This window comes from Lipophrys pholis (assembly GCF_963383615.2).
Source record: "Lipophrys pholis genome assembly, chromosome: 9".
NCBI lineage: Eukaryota > Metazoa > Chordata > Actinopteri > Blenniiformes > Blenniidae > Lipophrys > Lipophrys pholis.
Genome location: NC_137639.1, coordinates 16,890,546 through 16,909,310, shown reverse-complemented (window position 1 = coordinate 16,909,310; position 18,765 = coordinate 16,890,546). Strand labels below are relative to the sequence as shown.

The 18,765-nt window shown below is 40.3% G+C and overlaps 1 protein-coding gene across 2 annotated transcripts; it reads right to left on the bottom strand.

Annotated features, from left to right (window-relative positions):
• Positions 1-3,656: 3,656 nt before the first annotated feature.
• lsr (lipolysis stimulated lipoprotein receptor) lies at positions 3,657-18,736 on the bottom strand. 2 transcript variants are annotated; one of them, XM_080470985.1, is made up of 11 exons: positions 18,528-18,720; positions 16,542-16,871; positions 14,694-14,813; positions 14,255-14,311; positions 12,915-13,061; positions 10,771-10,962; positions 10,441-10,494; positions 8,185-8,301; positions 7,559-7,838; positions 6,236-6,704; positions 3,657-4,450 (listed from the first exon to the last, which is right to left on the bottom strand). In XM_080470985.1, the coding sequence occupies exons 1-11, from the start codon at positions 18,565-18,567 to the stop codon at positions 4,415-4,417; spliced, it is 1,842 nt and encodes a 613-aa protein (XP_080327111.1). In that variant the 5' UTR covers positions 18,568-18,720; the 3' UTR covers positions 3,657-4,414. The 2 variants fall into 2 exon arrangements, with proteins under 2 accessions (XP_080327111.1, XP_080327112.1); XM_080470986.1 differs by lacking the exon at positions 14,255-14,311 and having other exon boundaries at positions 18,528-18,736.
• Positions 18,737-18,765: the final 29 nt, after the last annotated feature.

The following is an 18,765-nucleotide window of genomic DNA, read 5'->3' as shown; positions in this document are numbered from 1 at the left end:
ACAGGGTGAACACAGAGAGAAACACTCACACACTCTCACATTCACACCTACCAGCAATTTTAGAGTCACTAATGACATCAAGTGCATGGGTTTGGACTGTGGGCGAAAACCCTGTGGATACACAGGAAGAACATGCAAGTTGAACAGAAAGGCCCCGGACACAGACCGGAGGTTTGTCACTGTGATGGGAGACAGTAAACCACTACAGCACTACGCAGCCCAGACAATATAAGTTGTGAACTTTAATTGAGATTCTCCCATTGAATAAATTGTTTCTATAAAAGTTCATTGGTTCAAAAGAAATATTCTTTACTTCTGGCTGAGCTGAGAACGTGAAATAGTAACAGCTGTATTACGATAAATGTATTTCGCTGACTCAGTGAGTGACTACACGTACACAGCAGGAAACCCAAAGCAACATACTGCACAAGTAAAAACATGCCCTACATGTGAAATCTATTGCACATTCGCTATAACCTCAATCTATTTGAATAAAACTGTTTAATCCAAGACAATGATTTGTTTCACAAAATCTTTGTAATCCTGGTCTAATTGAATTCTGAATCGAATTGAAACACAAATACGGCGATCCGTTAAATCTTGTGTATTTCTTACTCTTACAGGTCGTCTTCCAATCCCAAGCTCGGTGGCCCGACCGCCCAAAAGGACAACGAACCTCAACTTGCCCCGGTGGTGGTCCTCATTCACGTAGCCGCTGAGGACCACTGCAGAGATCCTCAGAAGGTCCTCTAATTGATTTGTTGCCCAAGTACTCTGACAGTTAGCAAACAAACAAAACAGATTTAGAAGCGGAGACTCAGAAAAAGAAAAAATACAACAACAAAAAAAAAAGCATCTCTGTTCATACATCCTGTACAGCTGTCACATGTGTGTGTTATGTAAAGGGAATATGTGGCAATGACACTAGCAGCAGATCTTTAAGAGATTCAAAACTCAAGTTGGCTCAACAAGCTAGTCGCACTCCGATCCAACCTGTAATACAACCTTGTACCACAAGATGGTGTAGTGAGTCACATCAAGACTCGTCCTGACTTCATTTCATGAGCACAGGAAGCTGCAGCAGCCGGATTGGACAGGTAAAAACAAGAAGTATGACGAGGGAGGACTCACTGCTGCCATCCTGAGCACAATAGTAGCAGAATTGAAATCTTACATACTTATTCTTTGGGCCCTTGAAGTTGCAGCCCCCCCCCCATGTGTCAGTGAGTCTCGTTCACCCACAATCCTATTGTCAGTCGATGACTTTTCTTTTCTTTCTTCGTTGGGACAGAAACTGACCACTTCGGACCAGGAACACCTCAAAAGAACTGCTGTTTTCGAAGAAATTCGGATCCATTGTTCTTCTTCTGACACATCCGCTTTGATTATTCACTTGTATTGATCCCGCCCACTAGTATGCGCCATGACTGCTGTTGGCAGAGGAATTCATAAAACTAATAAATGTAATCATGGGTTTTGAATTATGATGTAAGACCTCGTCTGTAATGTTGTTATGAACACTATTGACTTTATGTAGACTGCTGCTCTTGACATCTTGAGCTCCTTAATCCCTCCAGCTTCTTTCGCGTGGAAGGATTTCAATTGCACATGAGCATCATTGGCCATGTCAAGTGTTCCTGATGTGGGTGTTACATGAATATTAAAATATTCCGTTCACAGTGTTTTTGACAAACACCAGACCCGCCAAACCGCCTCACACACCTCTTCAACTTTCTTTGAAAATCTCCTGTGGTGCACAGGCGGAGTTAAATAGACTAAAAAAAAATTAAATTAAAAATACATTTTAAAAAACTAGGCCATTAAAAAAAAAAAAACATGAATCAGATGAGAGAACATATTGTACAATATGATTTAAAACATGTAAAAAAATACAAATATATTCCAAAACAATGACTTTATGGCAGCGAGGGGTCAGTAAGATATTATGAATCCAACTAAATGAGTAAGTCAATTGTTTACGTTTACATAGTTTACGCTTGTGGGCGGAGCTTTACACATCTCTGTGCTGAAAGATGCAATTTGAAACACTTATTATGAGACAGAACAGGCAAAGTAATACAAGACTTGACTGACACAGAGCAGAAACAGCGGCTAATCTAAACCATGATGCTTTTTAATCAGGTACGTTTTATGGTTTGTCCTTCCACAGTAGTCCCAGTATTTCATGTCTGCCCACCTCAGAATTAAAAGTAAATGGTTTGCTTCACAGGTGTTTAGCTGCTGAAGGAACTGGACTATTTTATAAACAATGAATTCCTAAGAATTGAGCCGTTAAACGAAGTGATGAGTTTCACTTCAGATTTGCTCTGGGTTTATTTCTTTCCGACAAGTTTGATCTCAGTGAAGAAAAGCAACTTTAAGTGACTTAACTCAGGCAAAGACCACTGATCCTGCAAAACGTATCAGTTTGTCAGCAGTTCAATAATCCCTAATTTCTCAAGATTAGAAGAGCTGCAGAGAAAACTAAACTGCTGATATGATCGTCTTTTAATTGAGCTGAGGAATCAGCTCCAGCATACAGAAACAAACATGTGACTGTTTTAAGTTTGTAGCATTGAAATACTTATTTTTTTTTTATGTGGATTTGAAAAAACAAAGCAGGATGTGAGTGAGCGCTTTGAAGTGGTCGAAATCAAATCCAACCAACGCCCAAGGTGCAGCAAGTATGTAACTACAAATGATGGAGGGTGTGTAGAGTTCAAAAGTGTGCTGCTGGTATTGTGGGTTTTTTTTTGTTCCATATCACATCCTTATGTGACCTCACCAGCCCCTTTAGATTGACCAGTTCAACTGCTTAACACAAGAGGCCAACCAGCCAGCAACTCAGTCATATTCTGGGTATTTCAAAAACTGCTGACCTCCTGTTTTGTTTTTTTGGTTCTTTTTTTTTTTTTTTTTTACACACACGCATCTTGAGAGTTTCTAAAAAAAATGGCAGTGAGCGGGAGACAGGAAACGTCTGCTCACATATAAACCCTTGTGGAGGGTACTACACCAGAGGTTTTTGTCTGTGAGATAAAGAAAAACCGAGGCTACAGTTCACACAAGCTCACCTAAAACTGAAAAATGGAAGATTGAAAGATTGATGAGTATCATTTTCTGCTGCAACGTTCAGATGTTAGGGCCAGAATTTGCCCCAAACAACACGAGTGTCTGGCTCCATAGTGCACCACTGGTCTGCCTACCAGTCATCAGATCATGACGAACGCCTGTTCTGAAGGGTAAAAGGGTGTTTTACGAAACCAAACGGTTGATGGGTTTTCCAACCGCGTGAACAGTAAGGGCATGTCAATTTTGATTTCACGTGTTAACAAGAAAAGGAAATTCCACTTTGGGTCCCGTTAGGTTGGTCTGAGAAAAAGAAAAAAACAAAAGAAAAAGAAAAAGAAAAAAAGATAAAAAAAAAAAAAAAAAAAGTTGGTCTGAGCTGCTTTTGACTGAATGACATCAATTTAAATCTGCCTTTTGTTTTTTCTCAGTTCTTCGTCGGAATTTGTTTCTTCTGAAACATTCAAAGCAAAAATCTGTATTGGGAAATATACTTTTTACACAACAAAGCGTGGCTATAACCGGCATCCCTTAAAACTAACCCGAACATGTCATCTCATGATTAAAAACTCTCAGACTCAAAGTAATGGCCTGGAAATAGAGACCTTTATTGTAAAATTTGGTTTTATGAAATCACAAAAAAAAACAAAAACATTTTCAGGGCGTATGACTGGTCAGCTGTACAATATACTGTAGGTTTAAACTGCAATTCTCTGTTAATAAAAAAAAAAGAACATAAAATCCAGTCCAAAAGAAATCTACTTTAATCCAGCAGGTTACGACACACGCTAACGCGACTAAAGGTGGAACGCAAATATACATGTAATTCATGAAAATGTACATCATCTCTTATAAAAAACAGTTTTTCAAAAGTAAAACAGAAAAAAAACAAAAAACAAAATCAGAGACCCTGATAAAACTAAAGAGATCTGTTAACAGAAACTACGAGTTTAAAAAAGATGGAAATGTGTTTACTTGTTATAGTGTAAACAGGCTCACAGGTTATCGTTTAAAGCTTTACTTACACGTCTAAAAACTATGACTCTGTACACTTTAAGGCACTTGTGGCAGCCGCGTCATATTTTTTACACAAAAAAAGTCACATCTCATCTGAGAGGCTCTTCCCTTTCAAATAAAGTACAATCACGTTATCAGCATCATAATTGCAAAACATGCAAAGGTTCAATCTCTTACAAATTTATGAGATCAGCACAGAAAATTAGCTGTGCAGCGACTAAATATTTACAATCTTTAAAGCTCGCAGTTTGTTGTTCTTTTTTTTTTAAAATTGGTAAGTGAAAACGGCCTCATGATTGGACTTAGCTGCTGGAAACTTTCACAGGATTCACACCACCAAGCTCTCCCGACTCACAGCTCCATTCTGGAAGACAAGACAGGTCGCATCCGGTTAATTCAAGAGTCCAGAAACTTCCGAGGAATCCTGATTAAACCACATCTCATGTCGCTCCAAGACAGCCGTCTTCTATTCCATATCCAGCTTCTCCACTGACTCAGCATGCTAATTTTATTCATTTTAAAAAAAAAAAAAAAAGGAGAAAAAAAAAGGAAAAAACTGAAGCGCATGGCGACAATATGAAAGTTAAGCTTGATTTATTAAATTGATAATACCAGCAGTATGGTGATGCATCACAAAATTAACTGGACGACAATTTACTTTTGTATTTTAGGGCGATTGATGTTTATCTGAAATAATTAAATATTAAAAGTTATACACACGACTTAATCTAAACAGTAGTCTCCAGTTTGAGACCAGGATTGAGAGCCTGTTTTTATTTTGCTTCCTCGCCTCTCCCCTCCCAACAGGCTGGATGATGAGAGCGTTCACTCCGCTCATCGGCCTCGGCACCGGATTTGTTTCTGAAGGGAGTGAACGCTCTTGTGGAGCGTTACATCTTTGTCTCTGGGGAGGGAGGCGGGGCCACGAGCGCACGCACGCACACAGAGTGCAGGCCCCGCGAGGAGCAACGCCAGGTAGAAATGAGGAGGAAAAAAAAGATTATTGCAAACTTGATAAGTCATTTTATTTAATGTTGTGGGTGTTGGTGGTTTTTTATCTTTTCTGGACAGAGACAAAGTCCATTCTACTGTTTTTGGTTGTGATTTCTATTCAAGTGCAGCTTTTATTGTTTATTGTTGTATGTATTTACATTTTTTTAAAAGTTCTTGACATTCTAATTAGAACGGTAAAAATGACAACTACAAGTTGATTGCATTTGAAACGGTACATTATTATGATAGATCATTATATTTGTGGCGAATTTGATCTCAAAAGAATGTTGACAATATCATTTATCGGCAATAATTTGCGAGAAAATCTATCATCCAGCTAAATCTGTCATGGTCACCGGCCTACCTTAGTCTGAAGTTTGCATGTTCTCCCTGCGAGTGTGTGGAGTGGGTTTTTTTTTTCCTCCCAGGGAGGCGGGTTTCCTCTCACAGTCCAAAAACTCACATTTGAGTTGAAAAGTTGACTCTACGTCTTGCTTGTATGTTTCAAGTGAGAACATCCAACTGTTGTTGCGTTTTTACTGTGACTTGACAGAAGCATTGTGAGTCACTGAAAACAGCACTTTTATAAAGAACTCCCTCAAGGTTTTTAAAAGACGCTCGTCTCTGTGAAAAGGAAGAAGCAGAGTACTGCACACGCCCACTTAGTCAAGTTTGTCTTCACACGCGGAAGAAGATGAACAAGATTCACAACGAAGGACTGTTTGTGCTGCTGATTTAAATTTGACACCATCATGTGGATTCACATTGGGAGACACATTTCTTACATACACCAGATACTGAGCGCAGTTAAAAACTGTTTAAAGGATCTTCCTTTTTATGAATTTTTTCTTTAAGAATGAAACTGTCCAATAAACACCACAAATGTTACTCTATTTCCTGCTGCTTCGGAGTCTTCTTGAGCTCATTACAGGCTTTTAGTTGAAAAGTTGGAGAAAACTATACAAGGTCTGCAAGTGTTGTTACACAACTTTTAACCTCCAATTGTTTCGTTTTATCTGACTATTTTTGGGAAAGTCTAGAAGAAAAACTTCTTTCTGACCCACAGTTTTTCTGTTTTACCTCCTGATCTCACAGAGGCCCTCGACTCTGAGAACAGCGGTCTTATTCCGACTGGAACTCGCTGTGGATCGCTCACCTTGCGAAGGTTACTTTTCTTTGAGGACGATAGACTTTCATCATCACTGTAGGGCGGTGGCAGAGGAGGAGGGTAGTCATCACGGCGACCTGGATAACCAGAAGGTGCGTTCACAGGAAGCGGTGGTGGCCCACGTGGCCCCCTCCCCCGATCGGAGCGGTCGCTCTCGCTGTCCAGTCGCTCTCGGCTGCGCGCCCTCTGTGCCTCGGTCATCTTCTTCTTCTCCATGGCCTCCCGCAGGAAGCTGTCGTCATAATCGTCTCGGCCACCCCTTGCACCACCGCCGCGCTGGCGATCCCTCTCTAGGTCCATCAGGTCATCACGGCTGCGGCTGCGGCGCCCTTGCATGCCGCCATAGTCTCCTCTGTCTCCTCTGCGACGATCTTCTGGGGAGTAGTCCCGACGTCTGCGGTCATCGTAGCGGCTGTCGAAGTCACTGCGAGCGCTGGTGCTCCACCCATCATCCGAACTGGAGAGACACAAAGAAGCAGATCAATACGTGAGCCGATTTCGATCTCAACACCAACGCAAGCCGTTGTACAGCTTCTTCCAGCACACAGGAAGTGGTCTCAATCACATCATGGCGTTTTAGAACTCATGTTCAAGACGACTGATTGAGACATTGTTAAGGCCAAAATCATTTATTGTTTTGTGTGTAGCAGTGGCAATCAGTGTGGCAACCATCCCCTACCTGCCATCAGCCTTCATGTGTGTGATACAGAATGTCCCAGCTGTTGCGTAACAATCCTACGTTTTCTGGATAGTCATTAGGTCACATGGATTTGTTCTGAAGTGGCTCACAAAACATCGTATTTTATGTTCTCAAAGTTTAAGAGTCAGGATGCAACCTAAACCCCATATTATACTTTGAAGTATTATCTGATCTGTCTTATCTCAGCTATTAAACTTGCTCAGTATTGAGACCTTGGTGTGATGGTAATAACTTTGTGTGTCTTCATTCTGTAGACTGTGGTCTGTCACTATCTTCCTGCAGGTTTCTATCAACGGCTTTGGAGTGGAAAAAAGACACACGATTCCTTTCTCTCTCCACTATCGTCTGCCAACTTAGGAGAAGTGCTCCACCTTTGAGTCTGGTTCTATTGGAGGCTTCTTCCTGCTCCAAGGTTTTTAACAAAGACACTGTAAAACATGTGTGTTAATGTGGTTGTTGAGTGTTTTTTCTCTCCAAAGGGTATAATTTACCGTGTGGAATACCTACGTTGTAACAGGTGCTGGAAAATAGACAATGAATCAAATTCAAATAGTTGACCTGAAACCATGAGTTGCTACAAGAGAGGAGCCGTCTAGAGAAACGACACTCACCCTCTCCTGCCTCTGGGCTGTTGCGGGCGGCGATTCGGCGGGTAGTCATCTTTGCGTTGTCGTCGTCCGATGTCGTCCAGGTTGTCCATGGAGCGGGCGCGCATGCGGTTTCCCATGTAGCCGCCTCCACCGTGGCGCCCTTGCTGGGAAACGCTGCTGATGGTGCTCATGGCTTCGTCCCGGTCATAGACAGTGGCCAGAGGCGGCGGTTGAGAACGGCCACCACGGCCTCGGGGATCCAAGCCATCGTGGAGGGATGTGACCTCGCTGGCACTGTCCACTGATAGAAACCAAAGAATATGATCAACAAGTGAAAAGTAGAATGAATAAAGATTACACATATACATATACATATACAGTATAAATACTCCAGATAATCCCAAATGTTGTCTGACACACTTCAGCTGCTGTTCAAACTTATTTTAGAAGCTCAAATAATGAACCAACTCATGAACTGAGAGACGATTACATACATCAACTGTATTTTCCGTTAACTCCTACTACGATACACAACACCACAAGTATGAAATTGGAGCAACCAAAAGTTTTTCTTTAACACAGTTGACTGCAGTATATTTGCCCCCCCCCCCCCCCCAAAGAAAAGCATAAACACATGTCCCACTCACAGCGGTTGTAGTTTGCAGGTCTGGACGGATCCAAATTGGCCAGCTCCCTCTCCATGTAGTAAATAGCACGTGTGGCATTTCCATTGGGGTCCACCTGGATGCGATACCCGCTACGAGCTGAACAATCCAAAGAGAAGAATGCAAATTTAGTGAATAAATAAACCTCGTAGGAGAGCATTTCTGTGTTGTTTTGGGGTTTTTTTTTCTTCCTGGGAGCTCCTGCTGAAAAAACTGTTTCGAGTTAGATTCACTCTTTTGACTGTTTGTTTGAGATGAGTTGCACTCGATGGGAAGGAGGTGCACAACAGTGAATGTGGATCATTACTACAATAATTAACTGTTTGTATCACAAAACTGTCACCAGTGAGTAAAAAGTGGAATCTTTCTGCAGCGAATATTGAATAACTGGCTTCAAATGTTGCTATGCTATTTGAAGTAACTCATGAAACCAGATGTGGGGGGATTATCCAAGTTGGCTGTTATGTTTACCTGTGACATCCTGCATACATAGCAAAGCAGTTATTGTAACAATCATGATGTAAGAAAGTTCAAAATATCAATTAAGAGACTAAACTCAGGAGTTAATTTCGCTTTATTATGTGCAACTGAGAATGAAGAAAGAGCACATGGCCAATATTGAGTCTGCACCCCCTTAAAGCAGCTATACACTTTAGAACATTGTCTATGTAGATACCAAATTTGCTTCCTGCACATAAATGCTACAAGAACTCGCTTCTTAGTTGGTTTTGTTTATTTCTTGAAACATATATGATGACAACACTGTCATTGTGGCACATTGAAGCTCTGATTCGGTTAAAACAACTTCATGCAAGCAAACTTACTGCCGCACTAAAGTTGATGAAATCCATCTGGCAAAATGCAGCAGGTAACAAACTTATAAGACTGTTCAAACTATATAAAAGCCTTTATCAGTGATGCCCAGTGTATCCTGAAACACCAGTTTGCCACCGAGAGAGGGTGGACAAACATTTGTGAGATTATCAGGGTTTTTAACTTGAGCCGTCAGTGGTCATAATTTAATGGCTGATAAGTGTCACTTTCTGAGTCAATGGCAGACACAAATAATGACTCAATCTCAAAAACGATTTCCTATAGAGCAAAATGCTTACGATCCCCTAATCACAATATAATGTCCTGCAACCGGAAAAAATCCAGCCAGTGCCATAACTTAAACTGACACAAGGGGGCATCAAAACACACACTTTGTGTGGCCTTCATGATTCACATTAAAAAGTTGATGGCACAAATACATAAAAGTATCATTCAACATTCAACATTCAAAAATGTATTGTTATTCAGGCCAGAGCACTGAAAGTGCAAGCACTCTATTGAAATTGCTTGTTAAGATTATTACCAATACCTTTAAGTGTTTTTGTTATTTGTGTACATGGGAAGCACAAAACCATTTTGGCTGTTAGGTGTGTAGTGTAGTCAAGCACAGCTGTATTGAGTAATATCAGAATGCAGAAAACGCTCCGTTTTAATTACTCACTCAATGTAAAGTCTAAATGTTATTGTTGTCTTTTGGAAAGCAGATCAACCTGAAAACTGAGTGAGATGATGTTTGACGATAATTTTGGGAAGAATTGAAAAGACTACAGTCAGACAAGTGACATGGAAAATAGATAGCTTTCAATGACATTTCACAAACGACACCTGATGCCTATACTACGCAGCGGGATTAACCTGCCCTGGATAGCTCTCTGTTGCCCGAGTTCATATAAAAGGGCCGGACCATCTGACGGATCGCAAACCCTGCAGAGCAGTTTACATAATGGAGGAGCAGACAAAAAAAATATAAAGAATTCAGTGTCAAAAGCAACACTGTTTTTTTTCTGGCAGGAAATTGCTGACTCTGTTAATTGGGCAACTGACAGCACTCTGACACACTTAATTTCACTTTATAATAGCACAGACGTTTCAGGCAGAGCTTGCTCACTACTTTTCCTTTAGATGCTCATTATTTCAGACGCAACCCTGGTGGAGCCTAACAGACTTGGGAGCAAGTCAAGTACCTAAACATACTTCAAAACCAAGGCTGTATTTTTTTTTTTTTAATGTCAAAACATTTTTAAGAATAGATGCAATTCTTTTCTCTCCTAAGCGCATCTATGACGATCCACACACCAATTACGATCTTTCAAGAATTGGCAGGTGATTTACCAAGAGATCTGATTGATAGTGATTCATAGGTATACCAACACTGTGATTACTATGAAGGTTTCATTTACTCACTTGGGTCTCCGCCATCTTGATCACGCAGCAAAGGCACCTGAGAGCCCTGTCCCACTACACACACACACACACACACACACACACACACACACACACACACACACACACACACACACACACACACACACACACACACACACACACACACACACACACACACACACACACACACACACACACACACACACACACACACACACACACACACACACACACAGACACAGACAGACAGACAGACAGACGGACAGACAGAGAGAGAGAGAGAGTAAGGTCAAAGTTTGATGACAGGGATTAAAATAACAAACTGATGGTTTTTGAAGTAGCACCTACCGGAGCTGGTACCGTCATAGTCACGGCTGTACCCATTCTGGGGAGGTGGGCCTCCAGCTCCATTAGGCAGAGGCAGCAGGGGCATGGCCGGTTGGCCGCCGTACGCTGGCTGAGCGTACATACTGGGAGCGTAGAGAGTCGGAGCATATTGATTGGCCACACCTTTCTTTACCGCTTTTCCCGCTTCATACACTGTAAAAACATCGGCCAAAAATAGTTAAACAGGACAATCCTGTGTGGCATGTGTAAAGAAAGACATAAACAAATGCTGAAGGCCACCCAAATGATGCTTGTAAACATGATATGATTAGATCAAAACATAAGGATGAAACAAGGGCAAGATACAATATCTCCCATTTGTTTTGTTTTTTTACATTTTTCATATCTTCAATATGTCATTATTTTCCAATCTGTTGCTGAATTAGTAATCTGTATATGGTAGTCAAATAAAATTGTAAAGTTTTCCTGCGACTTTTGATGAATGTTGAGGAATATAAAAACTAGAAGTCCCATGTTACTGATGGCAGATGGCAAACTGAAAAAACTAAACCATCCCAATTTCATCTTGTGTGGACAATGAGAATACCATAAACTATAACTCCTGACAGCTGAATTTTCTCTTAGTTTTAGTATAAAATAATCCAAGTGCATCCTGGATATGTTCACATCAATTACACTTTTCACTAAATCTCCCATAAACAATGTAAAATTCTGCGTGCCAGTGTGTTTATCTTGCCATCTGCAGTTCAGTTTGTTGTCTCAGTGTCCTTTTCTCACTGAAATGTGACCCTGAGTAAACAGCAGTTGCTTTCATCGAAGAATTGCAGTTGGTCTTTTTACTATTTTAACACTATGAAAGACTGAATCTGCCGACCTAAGTGTCATTTGGGATTGTTGCTCTGTTGGCAAAGCAAATATAATTTAGCCTAAATTGCAACACATCAACCACCAGTTAAACATTGCAATTAAATATATATATATATAAATACACACACATCTTTGATATTGACTATGAGTAGGCAGGCAAAAATGACCAGACCAGTCAGGAGTTGAGTGCACAATGTCCATACAAATTTTGTGCCCATCACACAAGCTGGAGGGACGGTTACATTTTATTAGACCTCGACCCAAAGACCTAGTCTACTTGAGTATTCTACCAGGTGATGTTTGAACCTACCAGAAATCCTCAATCCATTACCCGACTCTTTGTAAAAATCACTGTGATTACATCCTCAAAACAGCGTGAAAAAAAAAAAAAAGAAATCAGGGAAGAACTGAAGGCTGCAGACACAGATTAGTTGTGGCTGCCTGAACTGTACATAAAGCAGCTACAACTAATCTGAGTCTGCAGCAAAAACCTTCCTCACCACTTCTTTGTCCCGCCCACTGAGTCTTTGCGTGGGTGTGGGTGTGTGTGTGTGTGTGTGTGTGTGTGTGTGTGTGCGTGCGTGTGCGTGTGCGTGTGCGTGTGCGTGTATGTTCAGTGGGGGATAAGATAAACATATCTAGTGCTTGGACACTCCTACTGTCAGCTTGTTATATATTTATTTTGTGGGTGATTTATTAAACTGTGCCCTCTCAACAGCTACAGTTTTGGTTTGCATTAGTTTGTGGAGCTTTGCACTGTTTTGCCCCTGCATAGAGCTCGTGTGACACTATCAGTATCCCTCAACAACAAAACGGGTGCATTTCCTTACTGGAAAGACTACACCTCTAACATATGTCTGTTGCTCTGTCTCTCACATCCTGTTTTGTTTGCCCCGAACAAAACGAAGTGCCGCTAGAAGCTTCCTCCTCTGAATCAGGTTCTGCAGTCGATTCTTCCAAAAGAGTTTCACCCCAGAAACACCTGCCTGCTTATAACTAAGAGACTGTTGGGTTTTTCACTCTAACAGTAACATGAGATGGCTCGTTTGTAATTGTAAATATTCAACTGAATTAATAAAGCTGAAACATATTTGTATGGCAGTTTTGTTTTAGTGGTCCAGAACTACTGAATAAGACTAATATAATATTACAAGAAACTACACGACAGGATTAGGTGGGAGTGACATTTAAGCACTTCTTTTTTTTTTTTTTTTTTAAACACTCAGTCTTGAAGAGAATAGAGTGTAAATGTATTGGCTTTTAAAATGGTTACTTACACGCTCGTGGGCAGCAGCAGCGGTCTGGACAGCAGGGACAACTGATGTAGCAGCAGCAGGTGTGAGGACAACACTGGCACCAGCAGATCCCGATCAGGAGTAACAGCAACAAGAAGCCCAGAACCACCACCACAACCAGGAGCCAGTCTGTGGGGAGAAAAATGTACTGGATAATAAAGATCTGCAAGGCAAAAGAAAAAAAAAGAAAAAAAAAAAAGGCTAGCATATTCTAATTTTTTGCCTAAAACTGCATGTCTAAATAGATGTATATGACATGGGGCAAACTGAAATCTATCATGATAGATAATTGCGTGGTAAACCAAGATATATGAATACAAATAAGGCCTTTCTGTCGTTCACCGGTCAGGTTCAAAAGAAAAAATGCTGTGGATGTATTATTTGTTATTCAATTTTTGAGACTAAACAAAACATCGTGGCTACATTTGTAATTTGGACATTTTCTTAGGTTGTGTCAAACCGGCAGAGCCGGTTCTTCTCTATACTGGGGGCCTGCAAGTCAGATCAGGTAGCACATACCACAAAGAGAGGAAACACTGCCTGCTCAAATCATAGAAGCTGGAACGTAGATCAGAAGTGCACATTGTCAAATCATAATTTGGCTTTGTAATGTGAACGTGTGCCGAGAGTGGAACAGATTATCTGAAAACCAATTGAGTCCCAAACAAGGGTTAGGTGGCAGGAAGCGATGAAGGGTTGTGAAGTTGTGAAATTTGACATTTGGAAAACGTGAAACCACAGAAGAGTTTTTGTGGCTAAAAGGGGCCTCTCATCAAAATAACTGATAATCTATTATATGAAGTTAGTCAGTCAAACCACGTACAGTGTCCATTGCTTTAGACTGTAAGTTTGAAGAATAGTCTGAGCCCATTTCCTCTTCTACACAAACAATATCAGGCTGCTTCTAAAAACTAATCCCCGTTTTCTAAATCTTTAGAGATCTGTAATTACGTTTCATATTTAAACAGCTGTAAACAAGATGCCCAGCATTTTACATTAAAGTCCAACCCTCACATGTAAGCACTAACAGCCTCAAGTGTCTCCACTCCTCATTACAACTTATTATGAGCTGAATTAACTTCCAGTCCATCTCAATGTCCTCATTCATGCTTTCAGGTGCTCTTTAAACTCATAAAATGCAAATGAAACACTCTGCACATCAAGATATACCGGTAAACTAATCTGTGAGGGTTTTTTTTTTTTTTTTAAATACTAAATATGGTAAACCACAGCTCTTTTACAGCTAATGCTGTAATGTGTCACTGCCGGGGGGCTAAACAAAACAAAAACTGAGTTTTACTCAGTAAGTGGGCTTGTACTACCTTCCATAACCAGTAAGTCAATGCCAGGCAGGAGGTCAGTAGTATTTGACTTTCTCTCTGTGAAAGAAAGATAAAGTCACAATTACTTTAAAGTGGTATTGGGCTACTTTATCTGCCTACAGCCCTGATTGTGGCAAAGTATTTCCTCTTTGCCTCTTTGGACTTTTAATTGATAAACTACATGTATAAATTGGCCCTTGTAGTTTCTTTTTTTTGTTTCTGTTTTTTTTCCCTCGAGTGTGTGTGGATAAAAGGCAGGAAGAAATGAATAAAGCAGAACCACGTGGTTAGAAAGACAAAGAGAATTTACCACATGTTGTGGTAGTGCACATGGGATGATGCAGTCGTTGTGTTAAAAATATCATATCCCCACCACCATCTTACCATGCCTTACAATGGATTCAGTCAATGTTTGTGCCTTATTGCTGGAGTTGCTTACCGAGAACAATTAGCTCTGTGTAGTCTTCACCATTTCCTGAAAGATCTTGGGAGGAGATCACAGAGCACACGTAGACACCGCTGTCTCCCCATGCCGTCTGTGCAATATTTAGGTCCGCATCTGTAGATAAATATTATAGAGTTGTTATTTCCTATTATCACAATCAATAAAGGGAGGAAGTACAATACGTGGGAAGCTACAGTCTATAAAGCAACTGCCAACCTGCTGTTTGGTCCTTTGTTTTTTTTCTCTTTACCACAGACACAACACACTTTTAACACGAGTGAATTGGAAGTAAGTTGATACTATTTGGACCTTTTGCCAATGTGTGAGATTAGTGGCTAACACTTGTTGCAGTTTTCACCCGGAAATGAAACAAACAAACAAAAAAAAACGACAGTCTCTTCAGCAAACTATTTTATAAAGCAGTGAGTGTGAGTGAGAAGCCCTTTTTTTTTCCTCTCGGCATTACTTGCAATTTAGGAGATCAAATTATCTTTTGATTTCAGATGTTAGTTAATATTAGGTACCTTTAGTAAAAAATATTTGTTTGTTGATTTTAGCTTGATTAAAGCTGAGGCCTTGAATGGGAAAACTTCACTTTTTTTGGGAGCCTGGCCGAGGAAGTAGAACAAGTCACATTATATCGGAGTCATCATGGATCCTTAACATATGTGTCTACACTGCACCCATTAGGCCCACCGTATTACATGACACAACATGTGTTGTGACTGGAATTAAGCTCGTCATTTTCATCTTTCCTTTGTTGTGTAGTATTGCATCAATCACAGATGAGTACTGTTGGCTTTGGTATAGCAATTTCTCAACCCTGACACCCTCTTAAGTGTCACAACACCAAATCAAAAATAGCTTTCAGCCAGTCATAGAGGAGCTTTTGTTATTTAACAAGAGTCTGATCATTTCATTGTGTGACTGGACTTCAGGGAGCAGAAGTGGCTTCTTTCCAAGGTAAACTGTGTTATCCATGTACTCATCTATCTTGGAGCAGTATGATCATGCAGATTTGCATATCTCGAATAAACACTTCTAAAGTGTGATGATCCTGTTATCTTTTCAGCTCTCAAGTTGAAGTATTTGTGGCCTTCTTGAAGCAACATTTGCAAATGAAGCACTTCAACAAGGTTTTCTTTTCTTTCTCATGAGTAATGTCAGAGCGGTCTTTAAACTGCAACCATACACATAGAAAGGGTGCAAAAAGCTGCCAGGAATTAATTATACAGTAGTTTCACAAGAGTAAGAATTCACCCATTATTACTTTGTTAATATTTGCCTCAGCATTAGGCACTTCAGTCTTTGATACAATACAGAAGTGGAAACTTTTTAGCCCACCCCGTTTGCCATCACTCTGAGACATCATCCCTTATGAGGCGAATGCCACAATGACAATGTAAATGGCCATTTGGGAACCTGGGTAGTGTGAATCAGGGAGTTTCTATTTGAACTGAAACTACACACACCACCCTTGGTATGTACTAAAAACATGAGAGACCAGCAATCATTAAATCTGGATTCTAATGTCAGACATGTACGCACACATCCACTGGCAAAAAATATTTCCATGAATTCAATTTGAAAAGCAGAAGTACACCGAAACTTGAAGCATACACACGACATAGAAAGTCCTGGTGTGTCGAGAAAAGAGTGTACACAGTCAATGATAAAAAAAACAAAACATGATCACACATTGCATTTTATCATTTACACCTGATATACATGAAAAGACCATTTAGTTCAGTGTCTATTTAAAAATAATTAAATACTTGATCTGTATGGGTACAAGATCAGATTGAGTACATTAGATCAATAAATGAAAACGACTTTACTTACTGTTAATAATGCTGATCTTGCGGCCCTGATACTCCGTTCCAAGTGTGACCGCATTTCCCTGTTTGGAAGCAATAATGCGCACAGTCCTCTGACTGTCTGCACACTCAATGTTGGGGTCATAGTTGGGGTTGTTTTGAGCCAGGATGTTCTCTGCACTGCTGGGATTGAGAGCAGCCTGGATCGGGTCGCGGCAGTAAGATTTGTATTTCCAAGTGACGACGGGGGGCTGAGTAGCAGTTGTCTGGTAATTACAGGTGAGTGTGGCGGGCTGAAATAGGATGACGACATACTTCTTGTGAGGACACTGGACCGAGATGGCCAGGGCGGACTCTAGCAAGGAAGACAAACGTAAAGAGATTTACAAGGATTGTTCTGGAGAACACTGTGGTGATCACAAACTATTGTTTATAAGCTAAAACATATCAGCCTTTATTCAAAAGCACTGTTTGTATTAATTACAATAAAACAAAATGTCTCATACAAACTGTAAACACACACACACACACACACACACACACACACACACACACACACACACACACACACACACACACACACACACACACACACACACACACACACACACCTTCCTCTTGCCCTTCAGTGTGTTGTGTACGAAAGTGAAACAGGATTAATAATTTCATTGCATTGTTTTGTTCAAAAGTACTGGATAAGTTTTGACCCTGAGTGTGGAGGACCCAGGCGTGAATCTGGCAGAGAAAACTGAAGTGTGTAAACAGTTGTATTAAGTATTCAAAATGGCTCTCTGGTTCCCTGTAACACATCACAATCAGGCAGTCATGTACATGTAGACGGGAAGCAGCTGGAAGTCCTCCGATGTTATTTACATTGTGTAATAGTGGCTAAAGGTTTCTCGTGAGGCTAAAATAGCACTAAGGTGTGGCATTATTTCCTCACTGGCGGTATCACTGAGAGTGTGTGCGATGAGTCAGACCCTGTGCTGTTTTAGACATGAAGACCAAAACTATGTGTGTCATGACAGCAGGACTATGGAACAGAGGAACACACTATACAAAAGTTTCGACAAGGCAGCAATACTTTCTTTGGTGCTTTTTTATAAAAATGTGTCAACAAAAGGACATGCTCATTAGGTAGCAGATGTGTCTGCTCTGGCAAACATGACTTCAATCTTACTCATCAGATTTTCCATAAACATGTTAAAGCCATGAGGCAAAAGCCAAAAAAGGGGGCATTATATGTGGTATCTCTAAAACACTTAATGAATTGTTTTTTCCAAAGCACAGTACAATGAAAAGAATGATAACCTTCAAACATAACATACAGTCTCTACAGAAAGATAGAAATCACATTTTAGGCCATGAGGAGTAAACAAACGCCAAACATGGCATCTTGTTTTGTTACCCAGCTCAGCAGATCCAATTATGAACTTATTTTCCAGTTATTGCCAGTGCATTGACATGGTTGTCATGCCAAGTCTTTTCCAACATATTGTTTGTTTCATATGTCTGACTTCCCCTCATCATCGTGATCATCTCACTCACAAAAACACCACAATGACACTCAGCAAAAACACCCAATCTCATACAGTACTCACTTCACTAAATGATCAGACTAAAATAATAGCATAAAAGTTGTTTTTAGACTCATTTTGGATCTTGTGTTTATAATAAACTAATCAATCCTCTTTTAACTTGTATTTCTGAGTTAGAATTTAAAATATAATACGTACAAATCGCATCCAGGTATGTTTAAGAAGCATTTCTCTTTAGGTATAACGTAATCTACAAAAACTCACTTTTGTTTTAGATTACATTTTAACTAACACTTAACACTAAATAATATTCAGCTGGAGCTTTACAGTACTCAACACATAGCGTACACCTAAAGCACCAACAACAAGGGTGTTAAAAAGAGAAGAAAGGTATTTCCACTATCTGAAGTCCTTCACGGAAGAGGGCCCACCCTGTTTGGCAGCGTAAGAAAAAAAAAAACAGGCCAACTCACCTGTCGCCATTAATGCGACGACGAATAAAGTCCAAAACATCTTTAACTCCTTATCTTCTGTGTTCCAATCCACTTCTGTTGTCTCAGTACATCAAAAACTCCAAGAATAAAACAAGTAAATGCATATTAATAAACGCAACTGTAAGTAACGTCAAACAGGTAGATTCAACCCCATTTTGTCTTTGTGTATTGTGGGCGGGGACTAACCTGAACCGCCCCGAGCTGTTCCTCAGACAAC

What these genes read in the sequence shown, in the direction of transcription:
- lsr (XM_080470985.1), bottom strand. Translation starts at nt 18,567, where the DNA reads ATGTTTTGGACTTTATTCGTCGTCGCATTAATGGCGACAG. An exon ending in CGTCGCATTAATGGCGACAG is followed by an intron (nt 16,872 to 18,527) that starts GTGAGTTGGCCT and finishes CTTCCTTGCTAG; the next exon opens with AGTCCGCCCTGGCCATCTCG. An exon ending in ACCTGCAAACTACAACCGCT is followed by an intron (nt 7,839 to 8,184) that starts GTGAGTGGGACA and finishes GGTTTCTATCAG; the next exon opens with TGGACAGTGCCAGCGAGGTC.